A 13,973-nucleotide genomic window follows, 5' to 3' on the forward strand; every position below is an offset into this window, starting at 1 on the left:
GCTGCTGCTGCTGCTGCCGCCGTCGCTGGGCTGCTGTCGTTGCCGTTTGCCCCTGCTGCTGCTGCTGCTGCTGCTGCTGCCGCCGCCGTCGCTGGCTGCTGTCGTCGTTGCCGTTGCCGCTGCCGCTGCTGCCGCTGCTGCCTGCTGCTGCTGCTGCCGCCGCCGTCGCTGGGCTGCTGTCGTTGCCGTTGCCGCCCCTGCTGCCTGCTGCTGTCGCTGCTGCTGCTGCTGCCGCCGCCGTCGCTGGGCTGTTGTCGTTGCCGTTGCCGCCCTGCTGCTGCTGCTGCTGCTGCTGCTGCCGCCGCCGTCGCTGGGCTGCTGTCGTTGCCGTTGCCGCCCTGCTGCCGCTGCTGCTGCCGCCGCCGTCGCTGGGCTGCTGTCGTTGCCGTTGCCGCCCGTGCTGCTGCTGCTGCGCCGCCGTCGCTGGGCTGCTGTCGTTGCCGTTGCCGTTGCCCTGCTGCTGCTGCTGCTGCCGCCGCCGTCGCTGGGCTGCTGTCGTTGCCGTTGCCGCCCGTGCCGCTGCTGCTGCCTGCCGCCGCCGTCGCTGGGCTGTTGTCGTTGCCATTTTGCCGCCCGTGCCACTGCTGCTGCTGCCTGCCGCCGTCGCTGGGCTGCTGTCGTTGCCGTTGCCGCCCGTGCCGCTGCTGCTGCCGCCGCCGTCGCTGGGCTGCTGTCGTTGCCGTTGCCGTTGCCGCTGCTGCTGCCGCCGCTGGGCTGTCGTTGCCGTTGCCGCCGTCTGCTGCGCCGCCCGTCGCTGCTGCTGTTGCCGTTGCCGCCCGTGCCGCTGCTGCTGCTGCTGCTGCTGCCGTCTTGCCGCCCTGGCTGCTGCTGCCGTCGCTGCCTGTCGTTGCCGTTGCCGCCCTGCTGCTGCTGCTGCCGCCGCCGTCGCTGGGCTGCTGTCGTTGCCGTTGCCGCCCGTGCCGCTGCTGCTGCCGCCGCCGTCGCTGCTGCTGTCGTTGCCGTTGCCACCCGTGCCGCTGCTGCTGCCGCCGCCGTCGCTGGGCTGCTGTCGTTGCCGTTTGCCGCCCGTGCCGCTGCTGCTGCTGCCGCCGTCGCTGGGCTGCTGTCGTTGCCGTTGCCGCCCGTGCCTGCTGCTGCTGCCGCCGCCGTCGCTGGGCTGCTCGTTGCCGTTGCCGCCGTGCCGTTGCTGCTGCTGCTGCTGCCGCCGCCGTCGCTGGGCTGCTGTCGTTGCCGTTGCCGCCCGTGCCGCTGCTGCTGCTGCCGCCGCCGTCGCTGGGCTGCGTCGTTGCCGTTGCCGCCCTGCTGCTGCTGCTGCTGCTGCCTGCCGCCGTCGCTGGGCTGCTGTCGTTGCCGTTGCCGCCCGTGCCTGCTGCTGCTGCTGCCGCCGCCGTCGCTGGGCTGCTGTCGTTGCCGTTGCCGCCCGTGCCGCTGCTGCTGCCGCCGCCGTCGCTGGGCTGCTGTCGTTGCCGTTGCCGCCCATGCCGCTGCTGCTGCTGCCGCCTCGCTGCCGCCGCTGCTGTCGTTGCCGTTTGCCCTGCCGCTGCTGCTGCTGCTGCTGCCGCCGTCGCTGGGCTGCTGCTCGTTGCCGTTGCCCGTGCTGCTGCCGCCGCCGTCGCTGGGCTGTCGTTGCTGCTGCCCTGCCGCTGCTGCTGCTGCTGCTGCCGCCGTCGCTGGGCTCGTCGTTGCCGTTGCCGCCCGTGCCGCTGCTGCTGCCTGCCGCCGTCGTCGCTGGGCTGCTGTCGTTGCCGTTGCCGCCCGTGCCGCTGCTGCTGCTGCTGCCGCCGCCGTCGCTGGGCTGCTGTCGTTCGTTGCCGCCCGTGCCCTGCTGCTGCTGCTGCCGCCGTCGCTGTCATCGGGCTGCTGTCGCTGCCGTTGCCGCCCGTGCCGCTGCTGCTGCCGCCGCCGTCGCTGGGCTTTGTCGTTGCCGTTGCCGCCCGCTGCTGCTGCTGCTGCCGCCGTCGCTGGGCTGCTATCGTTGCCGTTGCCGCCCGTGCCGCTGCTGCTGCCGCCGCCTCGCTGGGCTGCTGTCGTTGCCGTTGCCGCCCGTGCCGCTGCTGCTGCCGCCGTCGCTGGGCTGCTGTCGTTGCCGTTGCCGCCCGTGCCACTGCCGCTGCTGCTGCCTGCCGCCCGTCGCTGGGCTGCTGTCGTTGCCGTTGCCGCCGTGCTGCTGCCTGCCGCCGCCGTCGCTGGGCTGCTGTCGTTGCCGTTGCCGCCCGTGCTGCTGCTGCTGCCGCCGCCGTCGCTGGGCTGCTGTCGTTGCCGTTGCCGCCCGTGCCGCTGCTGCTGCCGCCGCCGTCGCTGGGCTGCTGTCGTTGCCGTTGCCGCCCGTGCCGCTGCTGCCGCCGCCGTCGCTGGGCTGCTGTCGTTGCCGTTGCCGCCCGTACCGCCGCTGCTGCTGCTGCCGCCGCCGTCGCTGGGCTGCTGGTCGTTGCCGTTGCCGCCCGTGCCGCTGCTGCTGCTGCCGCCGTCGCTGGGCTGCTGTCGTTGCCGTTGCCGCCCCGTTGCCGCTGCTGCTGCTGCTGCCGCCGCCGTCGCTGGGCTGTGTCGTTGCCGTGCCGCCGTGCGCTGCTGCTGCCGTCGCCGCCGCTGCTGTTCGTTGCCGCCCGTGCCGCTGCTGCTGCTGCCGCCGCCGTCGCTGGGCTGCTGTGTCGTTGCCGTTGCCGCCCGTGCCTGCTGCTGCTGCCGCCGCCGTCGCTGGGCTGCTCGTCGTTGCCGTTGCTGCCCGTGCCGTCGTGCTGCTGCTGCTGCTGCCGTCGCTGGGCTGGCTGGGCGTCGTTGCCGTTGCCGCCCGTGCCCTGCTGCTGCTGCCGCCGCCGTCGCTGGGCTGCTGTCGTCGTTGCCGTTGCCGCCCGTGCCGCTGCTGCTGCCGCCGCCGTCGCTGGGCTGCTGTCGTTGCCGTTGCCGCCCCGTGCCCGCTGCTGCTGCCGCCGCCGTCGCTGGGCTGTCGTTGCCGTTGCCGCCGCCGTGCCGCTGCTGCTGCCGCCGCCGCCGTCGCTGGGCTGCTCGTCGTTGCCATTTGCCGCCCGTGCCGCTGCTGCTGCCGCCGCCGTCGCTGGGCTGCTGTCGTTGCCGTTGCCGCCCGTGCCGCTGCTGCTGCTGCCGCCGCCGTCGCTGGGCTGCTGTCGTTGCCGTGCCGTTGCCCGCTGCTGCTGCTGCTGCTGCCGCCGCCGTCGCTGGGCTGGCTGCGTTGTCGTTGCCGTTGCCGCCCGTATGCCGCTGCTGCTGCCGCCGCCGTCGCTGGGGCTATCGTTCGTTGCCGCCCGTCGCCGTGCCTGCTGCTGCTGCCGCCGCCGTCGCTGGGCTGCTGTCGTTCGTTGCCGCCCGTGCTGCTGCTGCTGCCGCCCGCCGTCGCTGGGCTGCTGTCGTTCGTTGCTGTTGCCGCCGTCACTGGGCTGCCTGTCGTTGCTGCTGCCGCCGCCGTCGCTGCTGCCGCCGCCGCTGTCTGCTTGCCGTTGCCGCCCGTGCCGCTGCTGCTGCTGCCGCCGTCGCTGGGCTGCTGTCGTTGCCGTTGCCGCCCGTGCCGCTGCTGCTGCCGCCGCCGTCGCTGGGCTGCTGTCGTTGCCGTTGCCGCCCATGCCGCTGCTGCTGCCGCCTCGCTGGGCTGCTGTCGTTGCCGTTGCCGCCCGTACCGCTGCTGCTGCCGCCGCCGTCGCTGGGCTGCTCGTCGTTGCCGTTGCCGCCCGTGCCGCTGCTGCTGCTGCCGCCGCCGTCGCTGGGCTGCTGTCGTTGCCGTTGCCGCCCGTGCCTGCTGCTGCCTGCCGCCGTCGCTGGGCTGCTGTCGTTCGTTGCCGCCCGTGCCGCTGCTGCTGCCGCCGCCGTCGCTGGGCTGCTGTCGTTGCCGTTGCCGCCCGTGCCTGCTGCTGCCGCTGCTGCTGCTGCTGCCGTCGCTGTCGCTGGGCTGTCGTCGTTGCCGTTGCCGCCCCGTGCTGCTGCTGCTGCTGCCGCCGTCGCTGGGCTGCTGTCGTTGCCGTTGCCGCCCGTGCCGCTGCTGCTGCCGCCGCCGTCGCTGGGCTGCTGTCGTTGCCGTTGCCGCCCATGCCGCTGCTGCTGCCGCCGCCGTCGCTGGGCTGCTGTCGTTCGTTGCCGCCCGTGCCGCTGCTGCTGCCGCCGCCGTCGCTGGGCTGCTGTGCTTGCCGTTGCCGTTGCCGCTGCTGCTGCCGCCGCCGTCGCTGGGCTGTGTCGTCGTTGCCGCCCGTCGCCGCTGCTGCTGCCGCCGCCGTCGCTGGGCTGCTGTCGTTCGTTGCCGCCCGTGCTGCCGCTGCTGCTGCTGCCGCCGTCGCTGGGCTGCTGTCGTCGTTGCCGCCCGCCTGCTGCTGCTGCCGCCGTCGCTGGGCTGTCGTTGTCGTTGCCGTTGCGTTGCCCGTGCCGCTGCTGCTGCTGCCGCCGTCGCTGGGCTGGGCTGTTCGTCGTTGCCGTTGCCGCCCCGTCGCTGCCGCTGCTGCTGCCGCCGCCGTCGCTGGGCTGCTGTCGTTGCCGTTGCCTGCCCGTGCCACTGCTGCTGCCTGCCGCCGTCGCTGGGCTGCTGTCGTTGCCGTTGCCGCCCCGTTGCCGCTGCTGCTGCCGCCGCCGTCGCTGGGCTGCTCGTCGTTGCCGTTGCCGCCTGCTGCCGCTGCCGCTGCTGCTGCTGCCGCCGTCGCTGGGCTGCTGTCGTGCCGTTGCCGCCCGTGCCTGCTGCTGCTGCCGCCGCCGTCGCTGGGCTGCTGTCGTCGTTGCCGCCCGTGCCTGCTGCTGCTGCCGCCGCCGTCGCTGGGCTGCTGTCGTTGCCGTTGCCGCCCGCCGCTGCTGCTGCTGCCGCCGCCGTCGCTGGGCTGTCGTCGTTGCCGTTGCCGCCCGTGCCGCTGCTGCTGCCGCCGCCGTCGCTGGGCTGTTCGTTGTCGTTGCCGTTGCCGCCCGTGCCGCTGCTGCTGCCGCCGCCGCCGTCGCTGGGCTGCTGTCGTTGCCGTTGCCGCCCGTGCCGCTGCTGCTGCCGCCCGTCGCTGGGCTGCTGTCGTTGCCGTTGCCGCCCGTGCCGCTGCTGCTGCTGCCGCCGCTGGGCTGTTGTCGTTGCCATTTGCCGTGCCGCTGCTGCTGCCGCCGCCGTCGCTGGGCTGCTGTCGTTGCCGTTGCCGCCCATGCCGCTGCTGCTGCCGCCGCCGTCGCTGGGCTGCTGTCGTTGTCGTTGCCGCCCGTGCTGCTGCTGCTGCCGCCGCCGTCGCTGGGCTGCTGTCGTTGCCGTTGCCGCCCGTGCCCTGCTGCTGCCGCCGCCGTCGCTGGGCTGCTATCGTTGCCGTTGCGCGTTGCCGCCTGCTGCTGCCGCGTCGCTGCTGCGTCACTGCTGTTGCCGCCGTTGCCGCCCGCTGCCGTCGTCTGCTGCGTTGCCGCCGCCGTCGCTGGCCGCCGTCGTCGTTGCCGTTGCCGCCGCCCTGCTGCTGCCGCTGCTGCTGCCGCCGTCGCCGTCGCTGGGCTGCCGTCGTTGCCGTTGCCGCCCGTGCCGCTGCTGCTGCCGCCGCCGTCGCTGGGCTGTCGTCGTTGCCGTTGCCGCCCGTGCCGCTGCTGCTGCCGCCGCCGTCGCTGCTGCTGTCGTCGTTGCCGTTGCCGCCCGTGCCGCTGCTGCTGCCGCCGCCGTCGCTGGGCTGTTGCCGTCGTTCGTTGCCGCCCATGCCGCTGCTGCTGCCGCCGCCGTCGCTGGGCTGCTGTCGTTGCCGTTGCCGCCCGCCGCTGCTGCTGCCGCCGCCGTCGCTGGGCTGCTGTCGTCGTTCGTTGCCGCCCGTGCCGCCGCCTGCTGCTGCCGCCGCCGTCGCTGCTGCCGCCTGCTGGCGCTGCTGTCGTTGCCGTTGCCGCCCGTGCCGCTGCTGCTGCCGCCGTCGCTGGGCTGCTGTCGTTCGTTGCCGCCCGTGCCGCTGCTGCTGCTGCCGCCTGCCGTCGCTCGCTGGGCTGCTGTCGTTGCCGTTGCCGCCCGTGCCGCTGCTGCTGCCGCCGCCGTCGCTGGGCTGTTGCCGTTGCCGCCCGTGCCGCTGCTGCTGCCGCCGCCGTCGCTGGGCTGCTGTCGTTGCCGTTGCCGCCCGTGCCCTGCTGCTGCTGCTGCCGCCGTCGCTGGGCTGCTGTCGTTCGTTGCCGCCCATGCCGCTGCTGCTGCCGTCGCCGCCGTCGCTGGGCTCGTCGTTGCCGTTGCCGCCCCGTGCGCTGCTGCTGCTGCCGCCGCCGTCGCTGGGCTGCTGTCGTTGCCGTTGCCGCCCGTTGCCGCTGCTGCTGCCGCCGCCGTCGCTGGGCTGCTGTCGTTGCCGTTGCCGCCCGTTGCCGCTGCTGCTGCCGCCGCCGTCGCTGGGCTGTCGTCGTTGCCGTTGCCGCCCGTGCCGCCGCTGCTGCCGCCGCCGTCGCTGGGCTGCTCGTCGTTGCCGTTGCCGCCCGTCATCGTTGCCGCTGCTGCTGCCGCCGCCGTCGCTGGGCAATCGCTTCGTCGTTGCCGTTGCCGCCCGTGCCGCTGCTGCTGCCTGCCGCCGTCGCTGGGCTGCTGTGTCGTTCGTTGCCGTTGCCGTCCGCCCGTTGCTGCTGCTGCTGCCGCCGCCGTCGCTGGGCTGCTGTCGTTGTCGTTGCTGCCCGCCGCCGTTCGCTGCTGCTGCTGCCGCCGCCGTCGCTGGGCTGCGTCGTTGCCGTTGCCGCCCCCCGTACCGCTGCTGCTGCTGCCGCCGTCGCTGGGCTGCTCGTCGTTGCCGTTGCCGCCCGTGCCGCTGCTGCTGCTGCCGCCGTCGCTGGGCTGTTGTCGTTGCCGTTGCCGCCCGTGCCGCTGCTGCTGCCGCCGCCGTCGCTGGGCTGCGTCGTTGCCGTTGCCGCCCCTGCCGCCTGCCGCTGCTGCTGCCGCCGCCGTCGCTGGGCTGTTGTCGTTGCCGTTGCCGCCGTTGCCGTTGCTGCTGCTGCTGCCGCCGCCGTCGCTGGGCTGTTGTCGTTGCCGTTGCCGCCCGCTGCTGCTGCTGCCGCCGCCGTCGCTGGGCTGCTCGTCGTCGTTGCCGCCCGCTGCCTGCTGCTGCTGCCGCCGCCGTCGCTGGGCTGTTGTCGTTGCCGTTGCCGCCCGTGCCGCTGCTGCTGCCTGCCGCCGTCGCTGGGCTGCTGTCGTTGCCGTTGCCGCCCGCTGCCGCTGCTGCTGCCGCCGCCGTCGCTGGGCTGCTGTCGTTGCCGTTGCCGCCCATCATCGTTGCTGCTGCTGCTGCTGCCGCCGCCGTCGCTGGGCTGCTGTCGTTGCCGTTTGCCGCTGCCGCTGCTGCCTGCTGCCGCCTCGCTGGGCTGCTGTCGTTGCCGTTGCCGCCCGTGCCCTGCTGCTGCCGCCGCCGTCGCTGGGCTGCTGTCGTGCCGTTGCCGCCCGTGCCGCTGCTGCTGCTGCGCTGCTCGCTGGGCTGCTGTCGTTGCCGTTGCCGCCCGTGCCTGCTGCTGCTGCCGCCGTCGCTGGGCTGCTGTCGTTGCCGTTGCCGCCCTGCCGCTGCTGCTGCTGCCGCCGCCGCCGTCGCTGCTGCTGTCGTTGCCGTTGCCGCCCGTGCCGCTGCTGCTGCCGCCGCCGTCGCTGGGCTGCTGTCGTTGCCGTTGCCGCCCGCCCGTGCCTGCTGCTGCTGCTGCCGCCGTCGCTGGGCTGCTGTCGTTGCCGTTGCCGCCCGTGCTGCTGCTGCTGCCGCCGTCGCTCGTCGTTGCTGCTGCTGCTGTTGCCGTTGCCGCCCTGCTGCTGCTGCTGCCGCCGCCGTCGCTGGGCTGCTGTCGTTGCCGTTGCCGCCCGTGCCGCTGCTGCTGCTGCCGCCGTCGCTGGGCTGCTATCGTCGTTGCGTTGCCCGTGCCGCCTGCTGCTGCTGCCGCCGCCGTCGCTGGGCTGCTGTCGTTGCCGTTGCCGCCCGTGCCCTGCTGCTGCTGCCGCCGCCGTCGCTGGGCTGCTGTCGTTGCCGTTGCCGCCCGTGCCGCTGCTGCTGCCGCCGCCGTCGCTGGGCTGCTGTCGTTGCCGTTGCCGCCCGTGCCGCTGCTGCTGCCGCCGCCGTCGCTGGGCTGCTGTCGTTGCCGTTGCCGCCCGCTGCCGCTGCTGCTGCCGCCGTCGCTGGGCTGCTGTCGTCGTTGCCGCCCGTGCCGCTGCTGCTGCCGCCGCCGTCGCTGGGCTGCTGTCGTTGCCGTTGCCGCCCGCCGCCGCTGCTGCTGCCGCCGTCGCTGGGCTGCTGTCGTTGCCGTTGCCGCCCGTACCGCCGCTGCTGCTGCCGCCGCCGTCGCTGGGCTGCTGTCGTTGCCGTTGCCGTACCCTCGTTGCCGTGCCGCTGCTGCTGCCGTTGCCGCCGTCGCTGGCCGCCGTCGCTGGGCTGTCGTTGCCGTTGCCGCCCGTTGCCTGCTGCTGCTGCCGCTGCCGTCGCTGGGCTGCTGTCGTTGCCGTTGCCGCCCGTGCCGCTGCTGCTGCTGCCGCCGTCGCTGGGCTGCTGTCGTTGCCGTTGCCGCCCGTGCCACTGCTGCTGCTGCTGCCGCCGTCGCTGGGCTGCTGTCGTTGCCGTTGCCGCCCGTGCCGCTGCTGCTGCCGCCGCCGTCGCTGGGCTGCTGTCGTTGCCGTTGCCGCCCGTGCCGCTGCTGCTGCCGCCGCCGTCGCTGGGCTGCTGTCGTTGCCGTTGCCGCCCGTGCCGCTGCTGCTGCCGCCGCCGTCGCTGGGCTGCTGTCGTTGCCGTTGCCGCCCGTGCCACTGCTGCTGCCGCCGCCGTCGCTGGGCTGCTGTCGTTGCCGTTGCCGCCCTGCTGCTGCTGCTGCTGCCGCCGCCGTCGCTGGGCTGCTGTCGTTGCCGTTGCCGCCCGTGCCGCTGCTGCTGCCGCCGCCGTCGCTGGGCTGCTGTCGTTCGTTGCCGCCCCGTGCCGCTGCTCTGCTGCCGCCGCCGTCGCTGGGCTACTGTCGTTGCCGTTGCTGCCGCCCGCCGCTGCTGCTGCCGCCGCCGCTCGCTGCCAAATCGCTGGGCTGCTATCGTTGCCGTTGCCGCCCCCGCTGCTGCTGCTGCTGCTGCCGCCGTCGCTGGGCTGCTGTCGTTGCCGTTGCCGCCCGTGCCGCTGCTGCTGCTGCCTGCCGCCGTCGCTGGGCTGCTGTCGTTGCCGTTGCCGCCCGTCGCTGGGCTACTGCCTGCTGCTGCTGCCGCCGTCGCTGGGCTGCTGTCGTTGCCGTTGCCGCCCGTGCCGCTGCTGCTGCTGCCGCCGCCGTCGCTGGGCTGTTATGTCGTTGCCGCCCGCCCTGCTGCCGCTGCTGCTGCCGCCGCCGTCGCTGGGCTGCTGTCGTTCGTTGCCGCCCGTGCCGCTGCTGCTGCCGCCGCCGTCGCTAAATCGCTGCTCGTCGTTGTCGTTGCCGCCCGTACCGCTGCTGCTGCCTGCCGCCGTCGCTGGGCTGCTGTCGTTGCCGTTGCCGCCCGTGCCGCTGCTGCTGCCGCCGCCGTCGCTGGGCTGTCGTCGTGCCGCCGTTGCCCGCCTGCCTGCTGCTGCTGCCGCCGCCGCCGCTGCTCTGCCGCCGTCGCTGGGTGCTGTCGTTGCCGTTGCCGCCCGTGCCGCTGCTGCTGTTGCCGCCGTCGCTGGGCTGCTGTCGTTGCCGTTGCCGCCCGTGCCGCTGCTGCTGCCGCCGCCGTCGCTGGGCTGCTGTCGTTGCCGTTGCCGCCCGTGCCGCTGCTGCTGCTGCCGTCGCTGCTGGCTGCTGGGCGTCGTTGCCGTTGCTGCCGCTGCTGCTGCCGCCGCCGTCGCGCCGCTGCCTGGGCTGCTGTCGTTGCCGTTGCCGCTGCTGCTGCTGCTGCTGCCGCCGCCGTCGCTGGGCTGCTGTCGTTGCCGTTGCCGCCCATGCCGCTGCTGCTGCCGCCGCCGTCGCTGGGCTGCTGTCGTTGCCGTTGCCGCCCGTGCCGCCGCTGCTGCTGCCGCCGCCGTCGCTGCTGCTGTCGTCGTTGCCGCCCGCTGCCTGCTGCTGCTGCCGCCGCCGTCGCTGGGCTGTTGTCGTTGCCGTTGCCGCCCCCGCTGCCCCTGCTGCTGCCTGCCGCCGTCGCTGGGCTGCTGCAATCGTTGTCGTTGCCGCCCCGTGCCCTGCTGCTGCCTGCCGCCGCGTCGCTGGGCTGTCGTCGTTGCCGTTGCCGCTGCTGCTGCCGTTGCCGCTGCTGCCGCCGTCGCTGGGTGTTCGTTGCCGCCCATGCCGCTGCTGCTGCCGCCGTCGCTGGGCTGCTGTCGTTGCCGTTGCCGCCCGTGCCGCTGCTGCTGCCGCCGCCGTCGCTGGGCTGCTGTCGTTCGTTGCCGCCCTGTCGTGCCGTTGCTGCTGCTGCCGCCGCCGTCGCTGGGCTGCTGTCGTTGCCGTTGCCGCCCGTGCCGCTGCTGCTGCTGCTGCTGCCGCCGTCGCTGGGCTGTCGTTGTCGTTGCCGTTGCCGCCCCGTCGTGCCGTTGCCCTGCTGCTGCTGCTGCCGCCGTCGCTGGGCTGCTGTCGTTGCCGTTTGCCGCCCGTGCTGCTGCTGCTGCCGCCGCCGTCGCTGGGCTGCTGTCGTTGCCGTTGCCCGCCCACTGCCTGCTGCTGCTGCCGCCGCCGTCGCTGGGCTGCTGCCGTCGTTGCCGTTGCCGCCCGTTGCTGCTGCTGCTGCTGCCGTCGCTGGGCTGTTGTCGTTGCCGTTGCCGCCCGTGCCGCTGCTGCTGCCGCCGCCGTCGCTGGGCTGCTGTCGTTGCCGTTGCCACCCGCTGCCGCTGCTGCTGCCGCCGCCGTCGCTGGGCTGCTGTCGTTCGTTGCCGCCCGTGCCGCTGCTGCTGCCGCCGCCGTCGCTGGGCTGTCGTTCGTTGCCGCCCGCCACCTGCTGCCTGCTGCTGCTGCCGCCGTCGCTGGGCTGCTGTATCGTTGCCGCCGTTGCCGCTGCTGCTGCCGCCGTCGCTGGGCTGCTGTCGTTGCCGTTGCCGCCCGCTGCTGCTGCTGCTGCTGCCGCCGTCGCTGGGCTGCTAATCGTTGCCGTTGCCGCCCGTGCCGCTGCTGCTGCTGCCGCCGTCGTCGCTGGGCTGCTGTCGTCGTTGCCGTTGCCGCCCGTGCCGCTGCTGCTGCCGCCGCCGTCGCTGGGCTGCTGTCGTCGTTGCCGCCCGTGCCTGCTGCTGCTGCCGCCGCCGTCGCTGGGCTGCTGTCGTTCGTTGCCGCCCGTGCCGCTGCTGCTGCCGCCGCCGTCGCTGGGCTGCTGTCGTCGTTGCCGCCCGTGCCGCTGCTGCTGCCGCCGCCGTCGCTGGGCTGCTGTCGTTGCCGTTGCCGCCCGTGCCGCTGCTGCTGCCGCCGCCGTCGCTGGGCTGCTATCGTGCCGTTGCCGCCCGTACCGCTGCTGCTGCCGCCGCCGTCGCTGGGCTGCTGTCGTTGCCGTTGCCGCCCACTGCCGCTGCTGCTGCCGCCGCCGTCGCTGGGCTGCTGTCGTTGCCGTTGCCGCCCGTGCCGCTGCTGCTGCCGCCGCCGTCGCTGGGCTGTCGTCGTTGCCGTTGCCGCCCCGTGCTGCTGCTGCTGCCGCCGTCGCTGGGCTGCTCGTCGTTGCCATTTGCCACCCGTGCCGCTGCTGCTGCCGCCGCCGTCGCTGGGCTGCTGTCGTTGCCGTTGCCGCCCGTGCCGCTGCTGCTGCTGCCGCCGTCGCTGGGCTGCTGTCGTTGCCGTTGCCGCCCATGCCGCTGCTGCTTGCCGTCGCTGGGCTGCTGTCGTTGCCGTTGCCGCCCATTGCCGCTGCTGCTGCCGCCGCCGTCGCTGGGCTGTTGTCGTTGCCGTTGCCGCCCGCTGCCGCTGCTGCTGCCGCCGCCGTCGCTGGGCTGCTGTCGTTGCCGTTGCCGTTGCCCGTGCCGCTGCTGCTGCCGCCGCCGTCGCTGGGCTGTCTGTTGTCGTTGCCGTTGCCCGCCCGTACGTCGTTGCTGCTGCTGCCGCCGTCGCTGGGCTAAGGCTGTCGTCGTTGCCGTTGCCGCCCGTGCCGCTGCTGCTGCCGCCGCCGTCGCTGGGCTGCTGTCGTTGCCGTTGCCGCCCGTGCCGCTGCTGCTGCCGCCCGCCGTCGCTGGGCTGCTGTCGTTGCCGTTGCCGCCCGTGCCGCTGCTGCTGCTGCCGCCGCCGTCGCTGGGCTGCTGTCGTTCGTTTGCCCATGCCGCTGCTGCTGCCGCCGCCGTCGCTGGGCTGCTGTCGTCGTTGCCGCCCGTGCCGCTGCTGTTGCCGCCGCCGTCGCTGGGCTGCTGTCGTCGTTGCCGCCCGTGCCCATGCTGCTGCTGCTGCCGCCCGTCGCTGGGCTGCTGTCGTTGCCGTTGCCCCATGCCGCTGCTGCTGCCGCCGCCGTCGCTGGGCTGCTGTCGTTGCCGTTGCCGCCCTGCCGCTGCTGCTGCCGCCGCCGTCGCTGGGCTGTCGTCGTTGCCGTTGCCGCCCATGCCGCTGCTGCTGCCGCCGCCGTCTGCCGGCCGTCACTGGGCTGTCGTTTGCTGCCCGTACCACTGCTGCTGCCGCCGCCGTCGCTCTGCTATCGTTGCCGTTGCCGCCCGTACCGCTGCTGCTGCCGCCGCCGTCGCTGGGCTGTCGTCGTTGCCGTTGCCGCCCGCTGCTGCTGCTGCTGCCGCCGCCGTCGCTGGGCTGCTGTCGTTGCCGTTGCTGCCCATTGCCGCTGCTGCTGCCGCCGCCGTCGCTCGCTGGGCTGCTACTGTCGTTGCCGCCCGTACGCCGCTGCTGCTGCCGCCGCCGTCGCTGGGCTGCTATCGTTGCCGTTGCCGCCCGTGCCGCTGCTGCTGCCGCCGCCGTCGCTGGGCTGCTAATCGTTGCCGTTGCCGCCCGTGCCTGCTGCTGCTGCCGCCGCCGTCGCTGGGCTGCTATCGTCGTTGCCGCCCGTGCTGCTGCTGCTGCCGCCGCCGTCGCTGGGCTGCTGTCGTCGTTGCTGCCCGTGCCTGCTGCTGCTGCCGCCGCCGTCGCTGGGCTGCTCGTCGTTGCCGTTGCTGCTGCGCCGTGCTGCTGCTGCTGCCCCGCCCGCCGTCGCTGGGCTGCTGTCGTTCGTTGCCGCCCGTGCCGCTGCTGCTGCTGCCGCCGTCGCTGGATGCTATCGTTGCCGTTGCCGCCCATGCCGCTGCTGCTGCTGCCGCCGCCGTCGCTGGGCTGCTATCGTTCGTTGCCGCCCGTACCACCGCTGCTGCTGCCGCCGCCGTCGCTGGGCTGCTGTCGTTGCCGTTGCCACCCATCGCTGCTGCTGCCGCCGTTGCCGTCGCTGCTTTTGCTGCGTGTCGTTGCCGTTGCCGCCCTGCTGCTGCTGCTGCTGCCGCCGCCGTCGCTGGGCTGTGTCGTTGCCGTTGCCGCCCGTGCTGCTGCTGCTGCGCCGCCGTCGCTGGGCTGCTGTCGTTGCCGTTGCCGCCCATGCCGCTGCTGCTGCCGCCGCCGTCGCTGGGCTGTGCTGTCGTTGCCGTTGCCGCCCGTGCCGCTGCTGCTGCCTGCCGCCGTCGCTGGGCTGCTGTCGTCGTTGCCGCCCGTGCCCTGCTGCTGCCGCCGCCGCCGTCGCTGGTTGCCGCCCCGTGCCGCTGTCGTTCGTTGCCGTTGCCGCCCGTGCCGCTGCTGCTGCCGCCGCCGTCGCTGGGCTGCGTCGTCGTTGCCGCCCGTGCTGCTGCTGCTGCCGCCGCCGTCGCTGGGCTGCTGTCGTTGCCGTTGCCGCCCGTGCCGCTGCTGCTGCTGCTGCCGCCGTCGCTGGGCTGCTGTCGTTGCCGTTGCCGCCGTGCTGCTGCTGCTGCCGCCGCGCTCGCGTCGCTGGGTCGTTGCCGTTGCCGCCCGTGCCGCTGCTGCTGCTGCTGCTGTCGTTGCGTTACCGTGGGCTGGGCGTCGCTGGAGGCTGTCGTTGCCGTTGCCGCTGCTGCTGCTGCTGCTGCTGCCGCCGTCGCTGGGCTGATTGTCGTTGCCGTTGCCGCCCGTGCCGCTGCTGCTGCTGCTGCGCCGCCGTCGCTGGGCTGTCGTCGTTGCCGTTGCCGCCCGTGCCGCTGCTGCTGCTGCCGCCGTCGCTGGGCTGCCGTCGTCGTTGCCGTGTCGCCGGCGTGCCGCTGCTGCTGCTGCTGCCGCCGCCGTCG

General features: G+C 74.6%; 1 protein-coding gene across 1 annotated transcript; it reads right to left on the bottom strand.

Moving 5' to 3' along the window:
- Positions 1-6,348: 6,348 nt before the first annotated feature.
- LOC135566686 (spidroin-2-like) lies at positions 6,349-13,103 on the bottom strand. The gene is made up of 10 exons (XM_065014329.1): positions 12,816-13,103; positions 11,737-11,898; positions 11,369-11,654; positions 10,675-10,857; positions 9,858-10,467; positions 9,568-9,731; positions 9,052-9,445; positions 8,727-8,997; positions 8,149-8,302; positions 6,349-6,617 (listed from the first exon to the last, which is right to left on the bottom strand). Exons 1-10 carry the CDS (start codon positions 13,101-13,103, stop codon positions 6,349-6,351), a joined length of 2,781 nt encoding a protein of 926 aa, XP_064870401.1.
- Between the last annotated feature and the right edge of the window lie 870 nt (positions 13,104-13,973).

This window comes from Oncorhynchus nerka, unplaced genomic scaffold (assembly GCF_034236695.1).
Source record: "Oncorhynchus nerka isolate Pitt River unplaced genomic scaffold, Oner_Uvic_2.0 unplaced_scaffold_3762, whole genome shotgun sequence".
Classification (NCBI taxonomy): domain Eukaryota; kingdom Metazoa; phylum Chordata; class Actinopteri; order Salmoniformes; family Salmonidae; genus Oncorhynchus; species Oncorhynchus nerka.